The following is a 21254-nucleotide window of genomic DNA, read 5'->3' on the forward strand; positions in this document are numbered from 1 at the left end:
CAGAAGAGAAGTGGAGATAATACCCCCAAGTAGGGTTGTGCCTCAGATGAGATGGCACAGGATGAGTCCGCCAGTCCAAGGATCGGGACGCAAGCCAAGGAGGAGAAACAGTTATACCCATATTCCAATTAGGTAATCCCCATGGAAGTTGTGGTCCCCATACAGAAGGATCCCGGATCCGGTTCGGCCGAGGTAAGAGGAACCCTCCTCCACCATCCAGGTTTGGGACTGAAAGCTCCAGACCCGCTTTAAGAGTAAGCGCCGTCTTCACACACACTCTATGTGGCCTGTATGGATGGGCCCCAGTAGCAAATATCCCGAGGGGTCTACCCCTGCAAAGAAACCTGCTTTACCAGCGCCCTCCCCTGCTAAGAAAAGGAGGGTGAAGAGAAATCCGAGGCCCTGGCTCATAGCGATCACTAATAAACAAAGAGTTGCAAAATAGCTATATTAAATTATTTCAACAATCACAAAATTAAAATAGTCAAGAACCTGAAAAGAAGAGGTGCAGGTGAAATAGGAAATGACAAATTCAAAGCCACTACCATAATACCAATGGTCCTGGACCAGCCATTCTGCATCTTCATCAATTCAACATCCACATCTAAAGAACAATAAAAACCCCCCGGACCAGCTAAACCAAAAGAACTTGTGTTTTGTATTTGCTGGAGATGAGAATGGATAGACCTTCATCTAAATAAGCAACCAGCGACACTAGGTTTCCAAATCAATGAACATCACAGAAAATTGCCATCCATAGTACGTACGACCAAAGGTTCGTTCTAAGGATTGTTGCAATTTAAAAACAGATGTATTATAAAGTACAGAACAAAAATTCAGGAGAGCTTACTAGAAAGGCCCAAGCGAATATACAGATGAAGCATCAACATAAAATATCATGTAATCATAATACATAAACCTTCCCATCATAAAACTTAGCATCAACCCAAGCTTCAACAAGACAAGCAGATTCAAAATGACTCCTTTAAGGTCTCCAAGACATAAAAAAGCAACCTAAGCTGCTACAAAATTTGCAAAGATGAGGCAAACAATTATTATCTTTGAGTTATCATCATTGCAAATGAACCCGACACCACTCAAAGGTCTTGCTAATCATGCGACTAAAAATAGTCAGGGACAACTTTGACGTGATTATTGATAAACCCGGTAGGACATACAGAATAAATGTGAAGTTCAACAACAAAACTCATCAGAGGAGGTCAGCAACATTGGATGGCAGCTCCTCAATAACCACATTGTAGAACCTCTGAATGTCAAACAGCATTCTTTCATCATCCCGGGTGACAAAGTTGATAGCAACACCCTTCCTTCCGAAACGTCCACTTCGTCCAATACGATGGAGATAGTTCTCTGGTTGGGTTGGCAGATCATAATTTATGACCAGGGACACCTGCTGGACATCAATACCACGAGCCAGGAGATCAGTGGTGATAAGTACACGAGAAGAACCAGAACGGAACTCCCGCATGATAATATCCCTAGCGTTCTGATCCATGTCACCATGGGTAGCTGAGACTGTGTGATCCCTGCTCCTCATCTTGTCAGTAAGCCAGTCCACCTTGCGCCGGGTGTTGACGAAGATCACACTCTGTGTAATGGCCAAGGTCTCATAGAGGTCACAGAGGGTCTCCAGCTTCCAATCTTCCTTCTCAACATTGACATAGAACTGCTTAATACCCTCCAAGGTAAGCTCATCTCGCTTTACAAGGATCCTCACAGGTTTGTTCATAAACTTGCGAGTAATCTCAAGAGCTTCAGGGGGCATTGTAGCAGAGAATACCCCAACCTGAATTTTTGATGGAAGAAGCTGGAAGATGTCGTATATCTGAAGAGAGTGGAATGATTAAAACAAGAATATTAAAAGCAACCAGGACAAAAAAGACGTAATACGGCAGCTAACCATAATCCCCCCACACCACACCCCCCCCCCCCCTCTCTTTTTCTTTGAGGGGGAGCGGGGAAGGGAGATTTTAACTTCAGTTTACAATGCTCTGAGTATTCATATGGACCACATAGGGCCTAACGCTGGAAGTAAAAAGACAAGTCCACAAAATATTGGATATTAGAAAACAACAGGGACCAGACAAGAATATCACCAACAATAGCATGTACTAATGATCAAAAGTTCAAAACTCAAGTTTTAATATGCAATGCAAAGCTTATCATGCCTCAATAGCCACATCACAAAATCATGGATACAAGTGTCTCTGTTTATCTATCAGTGACATCTTGATCTGTAAGGTTGATTAGATTACATAACTTCCAGTCTAAAAATCAGATGCTCCACCAGTTCAAAATTTGATGATTTTGTAAGTCACTGCAAAGTTGACCATGCATGGCATCGTTCTATACAAGAGGATATTATTACAGGTGCAAACTAAAGGCCTTGGGCTGGAAAGACAAAGTAACATGGCCCCCACTTCAAAATCATGCCATTCACGTCACTAAGTCAACATACCTACATGCTCAGAAATGTTTGAGTCTTGAGCCCTATATTATAAACATCAGCCCTTCGTTTAGGATAGATTGCAAGGTTCATTTATGTTTTGTCAGTAATTGACACACAAATATGCATCAAACAACACATGTACTTTATCTGAAAAAATCGCTGTAATGAATTTATCAGAAATCTGAAATTCAGAAAACAAATGGTGAAGAATCATCTTATTATTCCCCTTCCCCCCTCTCGGTAGTTCCAAAGTGTAACTGTGACATTGTAGATTGGAAAGAAAAACGTAAGATTTACTACCATTATCAACAACATAGCATAGCAACATATATCAAGCATGACCAATAACAAAGAGTAACTTCTTAGGTTACCTTAATATTCAGGAAATAGGGAAAAAAATTGAAATATACTAGTACCACATAAATAGGATGGTTAAAATAAACATGGGAGGCGAAACCTAATAATTTCCAAATTATGTGCAATTTCAGGGAAAAAATGTTAGTAAGTGTCCAAAATATGCCATGCACCTAATAATAATGAGTATATTGTTGAGTTTCCCGCTTATTCTTTTCCTGGGAAAATGCTGGTAGGCAAGAAGCCTTCCACATGAAAAACTTTTAATCGTCTCTCTAGTTCAGTCCTCTAAATAAACTTTTTTTATGACAAACATGTAAGTCCCACCTCATAAAAGGCCTCAGAATTCCCCACATGCTGTACTGCAGCCTTTTGCATTATATGGAGAAGAAGATGGTTATTAAAAAAAAAAAAACTTTAAACCTTCCATGTTCACAAAAAGTACTTCAAGACTTACACATGAAACAATAACTTTTAAAGATTATTAGATTATTAATATCAAAATAAAACTTTATTAGAAATAATGATCATCATGAACCTATTAGTAAAAATAAAAGACTGACAACTGCAAAGAAATAATTTCACTTCATACAAGTTATCACTGTAAATCACTCTTGAATGACAAAAACACAGAGAATATCAGTATTTGCAAGTAAAAGGGATGGTCAAAGAAGGAACCTGATCCTTGAAACCACGTGAAAGCATTTCATCTGCTTCATCCAACACAAACATCCTAATGTAATCAGGGCGGAGAGACTGCCTCCTTAACATGTCAAACACACGACCTGGTGTACCCACAACGACATGAACCCCACTCGAAAGAATACGCTGATCCTCACGAACGCTAGTTCCTCCCACACAAGCATGAACTTTCACGCCAAGATAGTCACCAAGTGCTCGCATAACCTTTTCAATTTGTTGTGCTAACTCTCTAGTTGGAGCGAGAACCAAAGCCTGGCATTCAACCAATCCATAGTCAAGCTGCTGCAGAATTCCAGAACAGAAAGTTGCAGTTTTCCCTGTCCCTGATTGTGCCTGCTGAATAACATCGAGCCCCTTGCAGAAAGGAACAATACCTCTTTGCTGAATCGCAGAGGGTTTCTCAAAACCTAAAGAAACAGAATATAAACCAGGAAATAGGTGTAAGACACAAACTATTTACATAGTAACTGCACATTATTAACATAATAAGGGAATAGGCAATTCTACCATATGCATAAATGCCTCTTAAAAGATTTTCTTGAAGACCCATGGAATCAAAGCTGTCATAGACCTCATCATATGAGGTAAAGAACTCTTGGCCATCTTGTGTAAGCCTACAATTTGACACATGCAAATTCCAACAGAAGCAAGTTTAATAATTTGCACAAAATTCCATGAAATGAGACATTTATTCTAAAGACAAAATATATGGGAAAAGGCAACACATAGTACAGCTCATTCATCTTGGCATCATATTGGCGAGCATCAAATTGAGATCCTTCTGGTGCCACTCCTGCCATGTCTGCTACATTGAAAGCATGATATAGTGATAAAATGTAATGAAGAACAAAAAACATCATAAAAAATGTTCTGTTATTATTTGTACCATACAATGTCTTTAATCTTAATATTATATTATTTGAGAAACTGGTATCTCATCTTTGGATAATTAAAATCTACCCTTCTGGCTCCATAAACAATCATGTATTGTAGAACATACAAAAAGAAAAGGCACACGACATAATCAAGTTCTGAGTTTCGGAACAAAGAAGAGAAAGCAGCTGTCAGTTGGCAAAATCTAGCCAAAAAAGTACATGCATAATAAGGGAAAAAAAAGGAAGTTACATCTGGAGAACACGATTGAGTCCCACAACTTGCAAATCCACAAGAGATAAAGTTTGATACACTTATAAACAAACTCGGAAGTTCTATAAAGTGAATAGGCCAACCTTTCTGTATCTCTTTAAAGCTAAAAAAGCCTAGAAAGCATTGTGACAAATCAAAAAGTCATTTAAGTTGAAATGATTGGATAATACAATAACATATATATCATAAACTAGATGCATGGTGCCAATATTAACTAGTACAGTCATTAGACAAGACCTAATATATATCTCCCGTTGAAGGCTTTAAACACATGATGTTGACCTTTAATCAACTAACCCAAGGGCCCCAAGGCACTTTTTAGTAGTCTTGCCTCGACATGCGGCAAGCTGAATCTTAGATGAACATTCTTTAAATAATGCTGACCAAGATCTATGCCAACAAGCATGTTTTGACTGATCTTGGTCTAACTTGAGCAGTGATTATGAATAAGAAGGTAAATAATACTTGCAATGGGAGTGAACATCGCATGTAAGATCTTCACAATATTGAATCTCTAATAACAAAAACACAGGGAATCCAAGTTGGTGACATTGAAAATCTTCATCGAACAAGCATACCAACTAGAGAGTGAAATATGTCAAACAAACTAATTATCCACAGAGAAATATCTTATAGCTATTGGATAATAAGTACATTCTCCAAAAATTCTGAAAGAAACCCAACAACTAAGAAAATAATCACTGCAAATCCAGCATATACTGTGAAAAACTAGGGTTCTTCAGATAACAAAATCTACTTCACCTATCGATACTAAAAATATGAAAGCAATATTTCCATGAATTAAATATTAACAAAGCAGAAAGGTAAGGCAAAGTCATTAATGGATTGACTTCACAGATGTCAGTTACTAAATCTTCCATGCTCTATAACAGTGATGTTAATCTTGCGAACCCAAGAACCATTAGATGCATGCACATTTGATCATTCCTTTCCTATACATAAATAAGTGAAGGCATGCTCCACAGTCCACATTATGAGACAAAAGAAAAAAAAAGATAGCCTCAATAATGAAGTCGAGATGAACTTAAAATGAGACTTTCACAAGTTCACTCTCTAAGGAAAACCCCTACATCAGGCACACAATTTATTGGTAATGCTTGAGAGGTCCCAAAAGGGTCTCCAAATCCTCCATATGGAAACCATCAAAACTCACTGAAAGTTTAGCAACTATACAAATTTTCTTAAGGGAAACTTCATATACTAGAATGTAGTGTCTCGTCATTCAGAAAATGAAATCAGTCAGCTGCCCTTATCCCTATTGACCTTTTAAAAACTTGAAGCCAAGAAGCACAGGAAAGTATCTTGTTTATCATTTTTGAGAAATCCTAGCTGGTTTGACTGCATTGCCAGCAATTATCAATCCCTGATTTCCAGGTTTTTTTCACCATGCCTGGATGGATCTCATGTCTTTAGATGTAAAAAGAAAAACAATGAAAAAAAATTATAGGTGCTCTTACTATGTCTGGATGAATCTTGCATTTAGATGCAAGAAAAAGAAAGATGGAAAGAAAAAATGTTATGCCCAAAACATGAGCCTCATCGCAATTTGAGGATGACAATGAAAACAGAAGGCAAGCCTATCCTGTTTTCCAACTACAATAAGTAGGAGTCGAATAAAAACTAGGAATGTACCCTGTGTGACACAGAGACAATGAATTCATAACATGAAAATCGAAAAGGCCTCTTACATAGATTTTAAATTTCTTTAACGGATACAAATTTCCTCTCCTGTAGACTTTGAAAGTAATATAAAGAAATTAGATACGGCATAGCTATTGGATCCACTTAACTTAGACTGACTAATATAATAGCAAAGACATTTAGCATGCATCAAAATTAAAGGGGAGAGAGAATGGGTGGGTTCCAAAATGGATCCTTTATATAAAAAAGAGGGTCATTTTTTGGAAGGAAAAAAAAGGAAAATGGAGCAGTTTTTTTTCCTTGCAACATGCTAAAATAAAGCACTCAAGCTTTTTTTTTTTAGAAAAAAGATAAAAATTAAATGACTGACTTATAGCATCAAACAAAGGCACAGCAAAATCAGACGGGACAATAAACATCACCCACTAACTAAAATTAGCAATTTAAACTAAGGAAAACCATGGAACTTATGCTTTTCCTATAAACAAGGCAAGCATTCCCATCAAACATTATTTGCATAAAAATATAATGCACAAATCATACATGTAAAATCTTTTAACATGAACAGTTTTTGAACTATGTAGTTAAAGATAGTTTGCACCTTACAGAATAAATTGCAAGGTGATTAATAAATATTCCAAAAGAAAAAAATCACGGAAAGATGCACCATCACCTTTTCTTTTTTATAACAAGAAGGAACAAAACCTAAATACAGAGTTCATTATGTAGCAAAACCGATCAAATGAAATTAACTCTGAAACAACAAAAGACTCAATCAGACTGTTGCTAGCTATTTTATACTCATGTTTTATTTTATCATTTCTCAATCTTTATTGATAAGTAAGAATGTCCTAAACTAAAAAGATGCGTAACTATCAATTTGTCATATTTATGAAGTCAATGATAAGCCCATGAATCTATTAGAATCATAGCATTTTTGAACTTTTATTGATCAGCCTCTTGTTTTCTGTCTCAGTATCAGGTCCTGTACACCGATACAGTATGGTACAGTACAACATGCCCCAGTACCGACAAATGATATATTATTGAAGTCACCTTACCACATAGTACCATGGTCAATATGAGGTCATGCAGTGCCTCACATTGATACCAGTATCCTGTTAGATAGATATAGTACACCCCCAATACTTAAATGAAGCCAATCTAGAACAAAATAAATAAGTAACAAGAACATCTTCAAAACTTGTTACTTATATTGAGAAATCAAATCTAATAATATCAATTTATAGTACTGTCAACACCCCAAAAAAAAAAAAAAAAACTTTCAAAGAAAGCATATATAAATTGCTTTTGAGAAAACATGTCATTAAAAGTCAGTACAAAGTCATGATCCAGAATGCAAATCTTTATAACTCAAAGCTAAATTCCATCTACTAGAAGCTTCTTTTGGTCATAATAGCATAAAAGGCTAACTTTAATAACTCTACCGGGTAACTCCATATAAAAAGTCAGATCAGTTAAATAAAAAAAAAAAATTCTGATGAACTTGTCCCTTCAGCATTAAATCAAAACTAGGAGTGGAGGATGGGCATAACAAAATAAGATCTCACCCAAAAAGGCCAAGCAGAAGGTGTTATTTGGATTCCTTTGCCCTATATAAGTGTCCAAATTCTCCCTAGTGCATAAATGATTTGGAATTAAAGACATGACTACATAGGTCCTCAATTTTAAGCTCCAGTATTCTTATGCAGCAAAGGGTCCAAATCCACTTAAATCCAATCATAAGCACCACCATCAGCTAGTGGTCAGCTCTAATAGACCTGTGCTGCAGTGTCCCACAATCCACATGGACCATGGGTTGAATCTGCTTTGATACTATTCGTACCAATGTGAGATCTCACTTAGAATGACTGACCAAAAGATGTTATTTGGGTTTTTTTGGCCCTACATAAATATTCAAGAACTGCACAGTGCATAATTAATATAAACCCACACCTGCGGGGCTACTCACAATGGGGTATGCCCATAACTAATTCAGCAATTAATAGATATTAATGGGGTATGCCCATAACTAATTCAGCAATTAATAGATATTCCCTCTTCTAGACCTTGCTTATACAAAGAGAACATCTCATAGCGCCAACAAGTCAAACACAACAGGAAAATCAATTAAAGAAATTGGTTATTAATGTCACCTTGATAGAAATCCACACACTAACACCTACTTATTTGTGCCATGGTGGAGACAGGAACAAAGTTCACTAACCCACTCATCAGGTCAACAAACCTCTTATAACACGATTAAAATTCCATAATCAATAATTTCATAACTTACTTCTCTATCTTTATAATCAACAAAATAAAGTAGTTTATAGTTTCAGACTTCAGTAGGTAGAATAGTAGCTTGAAATTATGTCTTTCCTTCCCCCTAACCTTTTCTGATTACTTAAAATAAAAGAAGAAAAAAGAAAATTTTTCATGATCCGTGAACCTTACGATCTCATGTAAAATGCAAAGTACACAATGGATATCAAATCGGCGGACAATCCATGGAACATCAATAACACCTTATCGAAAAAGGAACAAGAAACCAAAGAACTACAAAAAAACCTCTACCTTATATCCACAGACAAAATCCAAATAGAAACCAACCAAATCCCAACCAATCAGATCAGAACGAACCGAACAAGATAACCGAGAACAGATCCAAAATCCCAGCTAATAAACCAAAAAACAAAAAGATGAAAAACAGAGACTCGGAGATCTGATTACCTGTAGTTCTCCAGAGATCAGTTGGCCCTCCGAGCGGGTGAGCAGATAAAAGTATTCTAAGTGGGTGGGGGGAGAGCGAGCGAGCGAGCGAGCAGTCGATCCCTTTCTTGCGTGTGCGAGGAGAGAGACAGGAGGGCTTCCACGCGACGGGAAAGGAGAGGAATTCTTTTTAATATTATTCTTTGTTTGCGGTAGGGAAAGGAAGGGTTTTGATGGGAGACAAGCCTAGAGCTTGTAGGATTCCTCGGCCCGTTAAGCCTCCAAGCATCCGACCATCGTATAACGTAACGTAACAAACAACAAATACTAGGTTACATCCACCGAGTTTGCTAATAAACCCTTTACCGAGAGCACAATATGGACGGCCATGATTTTAAGATTCAGGATGATAGAGCACTGACCTTTGATAGAGTTGCTGCTGTGTTCAAGTCAAACCTATTTTATATATATATAAAAACGGAGCAGCCACGTTAAGGAGTCTTCATTCGACACGTGGCTAAACAATTATACGACGTATGGCTAAAAGAGTGCGGGTGTCGAGGATGAGAAGTCCCGTGTGGGAGGAGGAGAAGGTGAGGAGGGCTTCGTCGACTGAGGAGGCGGGGATAGTCGGACAGTCGCGGCTGGTGACTCCGGCCGGCATTCGACAGCTGAGATGCAGGAGAGGTGGAGGGTGTGATTCGGGGCCAAAAGAGGAGAGGGAGGCAGAGGGGTCTGAGAGGCAAGGAACGACAGAGGCAGCGATGGGAGAGGAGAGCAGGAAGTTGGGGTCGAAGGAGATGGTCTGGGCAGCGGTCGGGATGCCTCACACAGTCTTTGCAGGGGCCGTGGAAGCGCCTTCAAAGATCGAAGGGGTTTCTAAGGTTCTGTGTGCAGGGGGGGCATCTCAAGTCCCATCGCAGATCCGACTCTGGAGTTCTGTGATGACAGCGGCGGTGACCGCTTCCCTTTTGACCCCCAACCCCTCCTCTCCTTCGATGATGTCGTTGCCTCCTCCGCCGCCGTAGCTAAACGACGACTTCGTCCTAGGGGACGTACCCGGCACGGATGCAGATGAGCTTCCAGAGAATGTCGTCGGGCAGCCGCGTGGGCACGAGGATCTACTCACCCTCCTTGGGGATGCTGAGGATGCGGGTTGTGTGCGACTTCTAGCCACCACTGGCACAGCCCATCGTCTTGCCGGATACGGAAGGGAGGAGAAGTAGGACGAGGAGGGGAGAGGAGAAAGGAGATGAATAGCTGCGGCCTTGCTTGCGAGCGCTCTGTGTTTGGGTGCCTCCATTGTGGACCGATTTAAGCCAGTGTCCGGAAAGAACGGGTGATAGGGTCAAATTGGATTGAATCCAGAGAGGGTTTATGAACATGATCCTGACTCATTGGGTAAATTATTTATCCTACGTATGGATTCTTATGTATAACGTTGAATGATGTAATCGCAATGATTCTTATGCATAATAGAAAAGCACTGTGATTACGTTAAATAAGTAAATTAAAAACCTCAGATAAACTCTACCAAAAAAATCTCGAAAATAAAAATCAAAGTAGAGATCAGTATATTGATTGACAATAAGGAATCAATTTGATTAAATAGTTTCATCTGATCAGAATTACTTAAAATATAATGATTTAACAAAGATCGATAAAAATCATATCTCATGGTGCTTGATAAAGATCCAAATGGTATAGACATGTTCGATTAATAGATCGGTTCAAAACCTTTTACTAAAATCAACTCAGACTCCAACTCAAAGAAATAAATCGGGTTCATTGGGTTTATAAATCATATAGAGATATAATATTAAAAAAATAATAAATTAACAAGATGGAATAGGACTAAAAAAATGATACTGTCCGATGATCCAATCGATTTAATCAAAATAATCTAATCAAATTATGATCAGATTAGTATATAGATAGTTCAATAAATTAAAATCATAAATAGTTAAATTTAGAGATATCCGATTCGATCAAGATAGATGTCGGTACACTATCAGCGACTGCGAATCAAGACTCTCTTCGCTAGGATTAGATCAAAATCATTGAAAGAAAATATTTTTACTCGATCAATCTTAGTGAGAGAAATTCACAAAGAAAAAAAAAATAATTTTAGAGAAAGAAAATCTATAGAGTGAGAAAATAGAAAGAAAAAGTGATACTTTTTTTTTTAATTTTTTTTTCTCTTCTCTTTTGTAAGTTTTCTTAACAATTTTTTCCTTCTCTTAGTCATCTTTTTTTTTATGGTGGATAGACGGATCTATAAACTTTTTCAAGCATAGAAATGAGTGCGATATTTTGCTAAGCAATATGAAGATAATGAACATAAAAAAAGATCACATATACCGATAAAAATAATTATGTTATTTTTTATTATCATATTATTTAAATAATCTGATTTTATATTTTTATTTAGAATATTTGATATCATCTATGATATCTTATATATTATGTTGAATTTTTTATTTATAAAAATATTATTTTAAAAAAATAATTATGTGTCGTGCGACATGGGTCCTAAGCTAGTATAATTATAATTCTGAAAAGATAAATTTTAATGTTAGTGCCAATTCTGCAGCAGAACGTTAGATGGATTAGGAACCACAAATTCTCTGTTCTTCAAAATAGTTCCGTTAATGATGAAATTTTAGTTGGCCTGTTCACTGCTGAGTTGGTGGAGCAATCCAGCCATGAACCAACATACACAAATACACCTATGTTACTTCCTTTCTCCTCCTATTTCTTGTTTGTCTATTTGTGCGAGTCCTTGGCGGATTGGTCCACTGTTGAGCTGGCGGATTTAATCCAATAAATAATTTTTCATGTTAATGGGTGATTAACTTCCATTAGTTGCGGAGGTTGTGTTTTAAGTTTTTTTTTTCTTTTTTGTCAAAGTTTTCTACCATAACACAAATTAATATGATTGCAAATTGACTTCGACTTAAGTTGGTAACGCATCATCGTCTATGAGTATGGTCTTGAATTTGAGTTCTCATGGTGTCGCACTAGGTTTTCTTTCTTTCTTTTCGTTACAGATTTCATTTTTATAGGTGCAAAATAGATATGTGCTCGCTTGCGCAGTATGAGTAAGTTTGTTTAGTTAAAATGTATGTATTCATCTTGACTAAGCTTTAAGGCCTCCAAGTGCACTCCTTTGTTGTTAATTAAACCCAATCTCGATATTGGTGTCAACAACCGAAGCTCGCTTGATGGGTTTCCAGGCCTCCTTCCTCGGCCCGGGCCAAGCTTGGGTTTCATATTAGTTTATTGGGCTGTACGTCTGCAAAGCTTTTGTGTTGGGCAAGCCTGGGCCTACATGGAAAAGCGATGATGCGTGAGTGGGAGCGGACGGATCACTTGAGAAGAGATTTAAGGCGGAATGGTTGCCTTTTTCTTTAATTAGTTTTGAGCCCATGTGTTGTTTACGAATTTTAAATTTAATTATATTAAAAAAATTATATATAAATAATAAAATAATATTTATTAAAATTTTTAATGTCATTTCATATTCTCAACTATCAATATAAATAGATTTTAATTGTAAGAATGTAATAATATCATATATTAATAACATAATTTAATTCATATAAATAAAATTTAATGTAGTTTTTTATTAATTCAAGATTTGAATTTAATGCTTGAGGGGTTGTTATGCAGGAGAACAGATGGCATAGAAAAAATTACTTACGTAGACAATCTCAAATGTTAAGAAATTTTCTTTTAATTTTTGTTTTATAATATATAGTTGATTAAATTAGTTTCAATTTGAGCCCGACTTGATCCCATAAAGCTCGCTTTGAACTAGCAAGCTAGATCTTCCCCTAAATTTCTATTGTGATAGAATTCGATGGACGATGATCCCATCAATTTAAAATATGTTTTGAATCATTATTTTCCACACATTTTATACTAATGTTATGGCACATACGTTTAACACTATTACCTTTACGGGTAAGAGTATAACATGACTAGATTTAGTTATCTATTCTTCTTTTTCCGTAATTTAGGTTCGTTGGTCCCATTTTCTGTATTTAGGTGAAAGCGCATGGCTATGCATGTGATTAGTCCAAGAGTAATGAGATTCCGATTGATGCTTGTAATCCCACAAACCAAGAATTGACGAATTCAGTCCAAGAATATGTATTTTGGGAAACAAATTTACACTTGAGGACTATGGCTTCTGGTTTACTGAAACTCAGAACAAGCACCATCACGTTCCCAGTACAATGGAGTTATCTCAAGAGGTATACATTAACTTTCTTTGAAGAAAATATTTATAGCCACCACTGTGACAATAATATTGGTTCTTATTTAAATTGTGTGCATTCTAAGTAAAAAAGTTTTTCGTGACACGACTCCTCTTCAATGATGGAAGCAAAGGAATACATGCCCCACTTTTATATAGCTGTTGCATTCTCATAATCCAAGCAACAAAGTAACAAACCTGCAACTATACCTCTTAGTGGAGATGTCTGTTTATTTCCGTGTGATGCTCTTCCAAGACTTTTTTGGACATACTTGATTTCCAATAATGGCAATGGGCAAGTTGCATGATACAAATAAGGCAGAGTTTGAACGTATTATTGGCTATAATTCGGGAGGTATGATGCATGTTGCACACTGATATGGTGTTGGGCCAAGCTGGCTTGTACTAATCAGACAGAATTTCTTGCTGTATGATGACTGAAGCCACGAGACACCAACAGATTATCCCACTTAGATTAGCTTTTGCTGTGTTGAAGTCTATTACTTGTGATGCTTACATTAAAATTCTATTTCTAGTCTATCATAATTTTCTATTCCAATTACGCTATAAGAATATTTTGTTAGCATGAGGCTTTTTTGTGTGAGAGAAGGTAAACTTGTTGTTTCGATGTTTATCTTTTAAATAAATTTATTTTTCATTTCTAAATTTTTTTGATCTACATCAAATAACATATGCCGTTTTATATGCTGAATGATGACCTTTTTTCAGTGTTGTGTATTAAGTCACAGCTACCATCTGTGCATTGTAAAAGTGGTGATAGAGGAGCTTTTATATATAAAGGGTATTGTATTACTTGTTTATAATATTTTATTATAGAAGGTCCTGTAGGTATTATGCATTATAATTTTATATATTTTATTTTTTTAAAAAAAATATTTTATTATTATTATTTTTTTGCCATTCTTCCGTCTTTCCCGCGGCTCCTCCGCCGGTCCACCTCCCTGCTTTTCCGCGGCCACTCCCCTCTTCCTACCGCCACCGCAGCTGCCCCCGCGGCTGCCCCTGGCCCCCTGCCCGCGTTCCTCCGTCTCCCTCCACCGTCGACTTCTCCACGCCCCGCGCCCACCCGCGGCTTTTCCGCCCGCGGTCTCCTCCCCTCCGCCCCCAACGCCCGTCAGTCCTCCACTCTCGGTGCACAACCACCCCTGCCCCGATGCTCCTCCACGGGTGTCCACGTTCCTATCCTTCCCCGCGTGAACCACCCTACCCTTCTGGTGCCGATTGTTTCTCCGCCCCCTGTCCCGTGAGCGCTCGTGCTTCCCACCCTGCCCCCTGCTGAAGAGCACCCGCAGCTTCTAAGCCGCCCCTTGGCCCCCTCCGGCGCCCACGGCTTCTGCGACACCCCCCCGGCCGCCCCCGCCCCCCAATCCCCTCGCCCCCACAACCAACCCCGTCTTCCCCACCCTCCGCCCCTGTCGCCACCCCTTGGTGCCGGTTGTTTCTGCACCGTACCCACACTCCTCTACGGTCTGCGACTTCTCTGCGCCGCCACCCCCAGTGCCCACGACTCCTCTGTGCTCTCCCTCCATAGCCTGCGGATACCAGCCACAGCCCCCCTCCGTTGGTCCATGAAGGAACAAAAATTTTTTTGAAAAAAAAATATTTTAATTATTATATAAAATAATTTAAAATTTTTAAATACTTATCGTGTCGATCATGCACATTAATATTTCAAATCGAATGATCTATATTTAATCCAATAATAAAAATAGATAAAATTTTAAAAAATTAAAATATTTTTTAAAATAATACAAAGAAGATTGGTGCAGCCTTTATGCAACGATGACATGCACAAATCGAGAAACATGTAAAGCCAACATTGTCAGCGGTGCACTTACCACCCATGACCTACCAATTATATCAGAATCGGAGGAACCCTGTCTTCATCATAAAGGAGTTTTTTTTTTTTTTTTTTTTTTTGCAATAGAAAAATTAAGGTAAGTTGGAAAAAAAAGAAAGAAAAGGCCTAGAGTCTATTACAACAAAGCAAGGCTCTTCTAGAATGTCACGAAATGATAGAGATTAAATGTTTTTCCATCCTCCGCACTGAAGAAATTAAAAAGTGCATGTCATTCTCTGATTATTCGAGCTTTTGATAGATATTCAACTCCATTCCACTGCTCTGACTTAAATTAAAAGCAATCACATTCTAACTGGAACAGGCAGCTTATTTTCCACTCTCCCTTGTTTTCAAACAGCAATCCGGGCTCCGTCATGTAGAACAGTGATCAAGGAGGGGGGGGGGGGGGGGGGGGGGGGGACCGAGGGAATCAGAACGGCTGCTGTGTCTGAAAGGGGTTCACTCACATTGGCCTTTTATCCCCGAAGAAGCCCTGTGCATGCCCAGCCTGGCCTGTCTATTTTTCCTGATGTTTTAGAATATCGAAGTCAGCTCTCAGGTCACCATGCCGGGTTCCCATGGCCATAAACGACAAAGAGATCCATGCATCCACCTAAGCCCTACAACGCGGCAAAACACTTTATTTCACGTCACGCAGATAATGGTACTGACGCGGTCTGTCATCTTCTCCTTTAAGTAATGGCATGTTACTCTGTGCGATATCATTGTATCATCCAACATTTAATCTATGCTTGCAGCTTCTGCGTCCATTATGGCTCACTTTACTTGAAAACGCTCGTCCTCTTGCTTCCTCAAAGTTTAGCTTTAACAAAAATATACATTGAGAGCTGGCTTTGTTATTTATGGCCATGGATTATTGCTGGTCGTGGCCGCTTCGCTTGCACAGATGTGGCAGCCCATTGTATGATACCTTAATTGGTACAGCTCGCAGAGCTAAGAACTGTATGGGAGGGATTGACACATGCAATTCTCATTCTAGGGGCTAAGCGTAATATTGTTCTAGAAGGCCACTTTAGAATAGTTGTTCCATAGACTACGGTAGGAATGGAGTACTGGGATGCCAACCTGCCTTTGTTGGCGGACACCCAAGAGATTTATTTGAGCTGCACTTCTTGTATGGACAAACATAACTATAGGGAGGACAACAGTGTATCCAATTGGATGGCATTACTTGTGGTTGATCATGGTGGTGCGGTGGTATGAGTAACGGTGGCATCGTTATCCTAGAGAATGAATCTTATGTTTGATGCAAATCGCTGTGCCTATTCAAGTAGCGTGTAAGCTATTAGTTTGAGAAAAAACATTATTGATAGAAGTAGTGGAAGGAAGACATGAGTGCTTGCAATCAGAATTTTTTGTGATGTGCGGACAGCACTGCAGCATGCTTGTATCTTTACATGACTGCCATCACAAGATAGATGACCATCAAATAACATGTATCATATATAATACAGTACATGCTCGTGGACCATCTTATTTGATGTCCGTCCTTCTCTTGATGATGACTACCTACAGCTGTATTGCATTCTACAATACCATCTGCACATCGCAAAGAATTCATGCTCTAGCATCCGACATTGAAGAAATTTCATCGAGAGCAATGCATTCTATGCTCGTGGTCAAGATTCCCTTGGAATCATGCCGTGGCAAATTATTCATCCAGCACCCAAATTTTTAAGAATCCTGGAGAGATATTCCGGATAACGACTTCTCCCAATATCCCCAGGGAATTGAACAAGAATGTGCTTTGTACCGTTCAATATGCTGCACAACAGTTCACTGCCAGCGAAGGCATATATATGTGCTGCTACCTCCCTATCGTTGACTCCATGTTCGTGAGGGCTATTTTCTTTGTTAGATGGATCAAAGGTGATGTCTACGTGCGACTAACCTTTTGCAAATTGGAGCAAGTCGCGTGTACATTGAGTGACTCTACCTCCTGTCGACATGTATCCTCTAAAATGTACATTCTTTGCCGCAATTCTTTCTCTTGAATTACTTTTACTCTTGCCTTCAAAAAAAAAAAAAAAAAAAAAAATATTACTGTAGAGAAGGGCTATCATTATTACGCTACGAGACATGGAGGCTTCTCGGTTCTTACATCATCATGGAGAGTAATTCTTTGATAGTGGCTACGTGGTTATCAAGTAAACCTACCACGCACACAAGCTATTTTCCATCATTTGATATTGGGTTGTTGGAGAATATATATAACTCTGCTTTCATGCATGCATCTAAGATGATATATTTTTATAAAGAAGCTAATAGTGCTGTGGATTACTTTATGATTTATATGGTCAGCCACATGGAGAATATATTACAGACAGTTTTGACAATATTCTTTCTGAAGTTTTGCATATTTGAATTTCTGATTCTCATAGATATATTTCTACTAGCTTGGTTTAATAAATCCAACTTATCCAAAAAATTATTATTATTACTCTTGGTATGTTATTGATGATTAGTGCCAACATATTTCACCCTGATCAAATATGCTCTCCAGGGTCCAAGCATCCAGGTTGGTTCCACATATAACTCAGTGTGAAGCTGCCAAGATAAGTTTTTGGTTTGTAATTTGGATCAAGATTTGGTTGGTTTATTTCACTAGTTTAACTGGTTAAACTTGAACTTCTTAACTAAGTTCTATTGTTCAATATGGTTAGATCTCATGTTGCTATATCTACTTTGTGTCTAATAGAGTTTGGGAATTTGAAATTGAGGATTCATTCAATCGACTTGTTCTTTTATGTAGAGTTGACGAAGTTGAGATGGTCCCAGCATGAACGAGTACAACCCGGAAGTAGCTCGGGTGTGGTTACCTCTATTGTGCATTAAAAATTATGGCTTTAATATAGACTTGAATAAAATATATGCTAGTTTTTTTTTTTTTGGATATGGACGTTTCGAACTCATGATCTATGCATTATAATAAATATTTAAACAATCAAAATTTATATATTTTGGTCTACAATCTAAATATCAAGTAGAAATCAAATTAGATGATTTAAATAGTATGATATTATATTTTATTATGATCTAACAAACAAATCTACTAATTTTAAATTAATATGCAGATTTCATTGTCACAAAGAAAATTTTCAATTTATGTATTTTTCTATATATTTTACTATACTAGAACAAATCATACCATTAATTTTTATACCAGTTTGATGCATATATTAGAGACTATCGAAATATATGAATTTTTATTTCTAAGTATTTTTTTGTAGTGTGATCATATAAATAATTTGGATCTTCAAGTTAGATAATTTAATATGAATTTCAAAATTAATAATTTATAAAATATGTAATTTTTTAAGAAAAACTATATAGCAGGCTTCAAAGTTTTGTGTTTGGATTATGAAATTAATAAAATGCCTAATAGTGCACAGCAGTGTATGAATCCTAGTGGACATAATGTCTTCACGGCGAGAAATGCTTCGGAGCCCAAACCTGCCACCCACAAAAGAAATAACGTGTCACGTACAGTACACGATCTGTAGTTTGTATTAAGCCTCACTTTATGGTACCAAGTACCAACTCGACACGCATAAATGCTTCGTGCCACATCATATGCCGGTGACAGAGTACCTTTTCTTTTTCAAAACAAGGGTGGGCCCCGAGCGTGTGGGGCCCACGGCCCCTAGGGCGAGACCGAGTTGTCAGAAAGAGGGTACAAGTCTGCGTTCGCCTACTTTCTTGCAGAATCTTGTCCCCCCTCAAAAAGCAGCTCTTCTTCCACCTAATTTCCGTGGGTAGTCAAATATTTTTCTTTCTTAGGATTTCCCTTCCCCATCACAAACAACACTCCCCCACCCCCAACAAGAAGAAATTATTGTGCGCACTAGGTGCAGGTGAACCGGTGCAAATCTCGGAGTATATACACGATAGATAGTGCACAATTAAGAATTGATGAAATACAGGGAGTAACGTGGTGTGTTATCCATCGTGCGATTTGATGCGGGCCAATTGCACCTGATGCATGCAATAAGGAGGCCCCATGAGAGTCATGCTGAAATTTTTTTTAAAGAGATAAAATGAGGTTAATGAGACATTTCCCCCATCATATATTATATATTTAGATGATATCTACCGAGCTGTATTTGTCTTTTGTGCATTGCGGAAGAAGGTATGATCAGGCAAGTGGTGAAGTACAATAAAATAAGAGAGAAATGATCTCCTATTGGTGGCTACGGTGACCTAAAAAATTCCAACCATTGTGCACCGCCGGCCCATGTTAAACACGACTAATACCTTTCTCGCATGCAACGAAAATTATCGTAGTATAAGTTTATCCTCCGAGAAAAATAAATTTAAGCTATCTGAATCACCATAACATGCCAAAGAATACAACTAGCATAAATTGCAGGGTTAAGCTAATAGTAGCACTTTGTTTTGCTTTTTGCTTCCAAAGAAGAGTCTACCTAACACAATTTTTTTTTTTTTTTTTTTTTTGAGTAATGCCTAACATATAAATTTAATATTGCACGAGGAGGGGAGTCTATAAATTTAATATAGCGTACATCATATTTATGAAGCTAATTTGCCATGCATGTAAAGTCAATGAAACAATTACACAGTCAATGGTTTTAAAGTTTTGTTTTTTATTTTACAGAAAGAATTGTATGCAAGTTGGGGGTAACTATTTGTATTTTGATGTCAGTTAACTTCCTTCTTCCTATCTGAAAAAAGGAAGGAAAAGAAAAGAGGACAACAAAAAAAATCCTCGCTTTTCTAAATGGAACCCAATTCAAACAAGCAATATTCACAGATTGATCAATCGCTTAATATCGGACCATGGAGCGAATGGAGAGCGTTTTGTGAAACAAGTATCTCATTTTCGGTTCTCAACTGCTAGCCTCATCTGACCATAGCAATCTATCAAAGATCATGATTAATCGTTCATAGATGACGCATAAACGGATCTCAAACTGGTTTTTGATATAATACAATTACTCCCAAACTTTGCGTGTGGGAAAACGTCTGAAGAACGTTTGGACCATTCACAGTGGTTTTATGAATCATCATGGCAACAACTTAGCTTAGATCCATGAATGGGAAGAAATATGTAAGAGTAAATACGAGCTAATGCCCTCCAAAACAGGAAGGGTCTTCTTGTATTAATTGATCAAGTCATAGTTGCATGTTAAGTTGAAAATAACACCATAAAATTCTGTGCATAAGCTAATAGAAATTACAAGAGCTTCTCAGCGCACCTAATGGACCATTCAGTAGTTTTACAACAGATCGTTTTTTCTTACAACAAATCGTTTAATATGCATCTCCATTTCGGAAATGAACAACATTAACCGATCACGTGTGCGAGACTGCAACCCTGAAGTTTGAAGTGTAGGGTGCTTGTACCTCTATCACAGTATATCAATTATAAAAAAAAAGGGAATTAAATAGGAACAACAGTAAATTCATTTTAAAATATTTAGTTTATAGGTGGCTCCAACTATTATCCTCTGTCTGATATGAAGAATTGATTAGAGAAAGGATAAATAAGAGAGAGGATATAGATCTTCAATTCATTCTCCCATATATTTGATAAAATATAAAATAATGGATGGGAATAATACTCTTTTCTGTTTGATATATAAAAAATAAACAAAAGAATGGATGATATTTATATAATATTTTTATTAAACTATCATTTGACAAAAAATATTATTTTTATTAATTTGTAATACTTATTTGTACCGGAAGAAGTATGAGAACATAAAAACTTATACTCTTTATAATTTATAATTATATTAAAATTATATTTATATATTTAATTTTAATTTAACAAATAAATTTATAAATTTATTATATATGAATAAATAAAAATAATATAAATATAAATTAATTTAGTTTTTGACTAGGGGTAATTTATTCTAGTAAAAGAGCAAAGAAGTATTCGAATTTTATTAAAAAAGTAATGAAAATAATTTTATCAATTTATATCCTTGCAAATTGATAAGTCAGGGTGGATAGATAATTTTTTTAAATTTTTTAAATTTTTTTTGAATCAAATAATGATGGACCATTCATAGTTCTAACCATATCTATCCTTCCTCTCA

General features: G+C 37.2%; 1 protein-coding gene across 1 annotated transcript; it reads right to left on the bottom strand.

The window, feature by feature from the left end:
• Nucleotides 1-870: 870 nt before the first annotated feature.
• On the bottom strand, nucleotides 871-9329 carry LOC105047976 (eukaryotic initiation factor 4A-8). The gene is made up of 5 exons (XM_010927143.4): nucleotides 9068-9329; nucleotides 4259-4328; nucleotides 4034-4140; nucleotides 3503-3933; nucleotides 871-1846 (listed from the first exon to the last, which is right to left on the bottom strand). The coding sequence occupies exons 2-5, from the start codon at nucleotides 4324-4326 to the stop codon at nucleotides 1211-1213; spliced, it is 1242 nt and encodes a 413-aa protein (XP_010925445.1). The 5' UTR covers nucleotides 4327-4328; nucleotides 9068-9329; the 3' UTR covers nucleotides 871-1210.
• Between the last annotated feature and the right edge of the window lie 11925 nt (nucleotides 9330-21254).

The sequence above is a fragment of the Elaeis guineensis genome, chromosome 7 (genome assembly GCF_000442705.2).
Source record: "Elaeis guineensis isolate ETL-2024a chromosome 7, EG11, whole genome shotgun sequence".
NCBI classification, from domain to species: Eukaryota; Viridiplantae; Streptophyta; class Magnoliopsida; order Arecales; family Arecaceae; genus Elaeis; species Elaeis guineensis.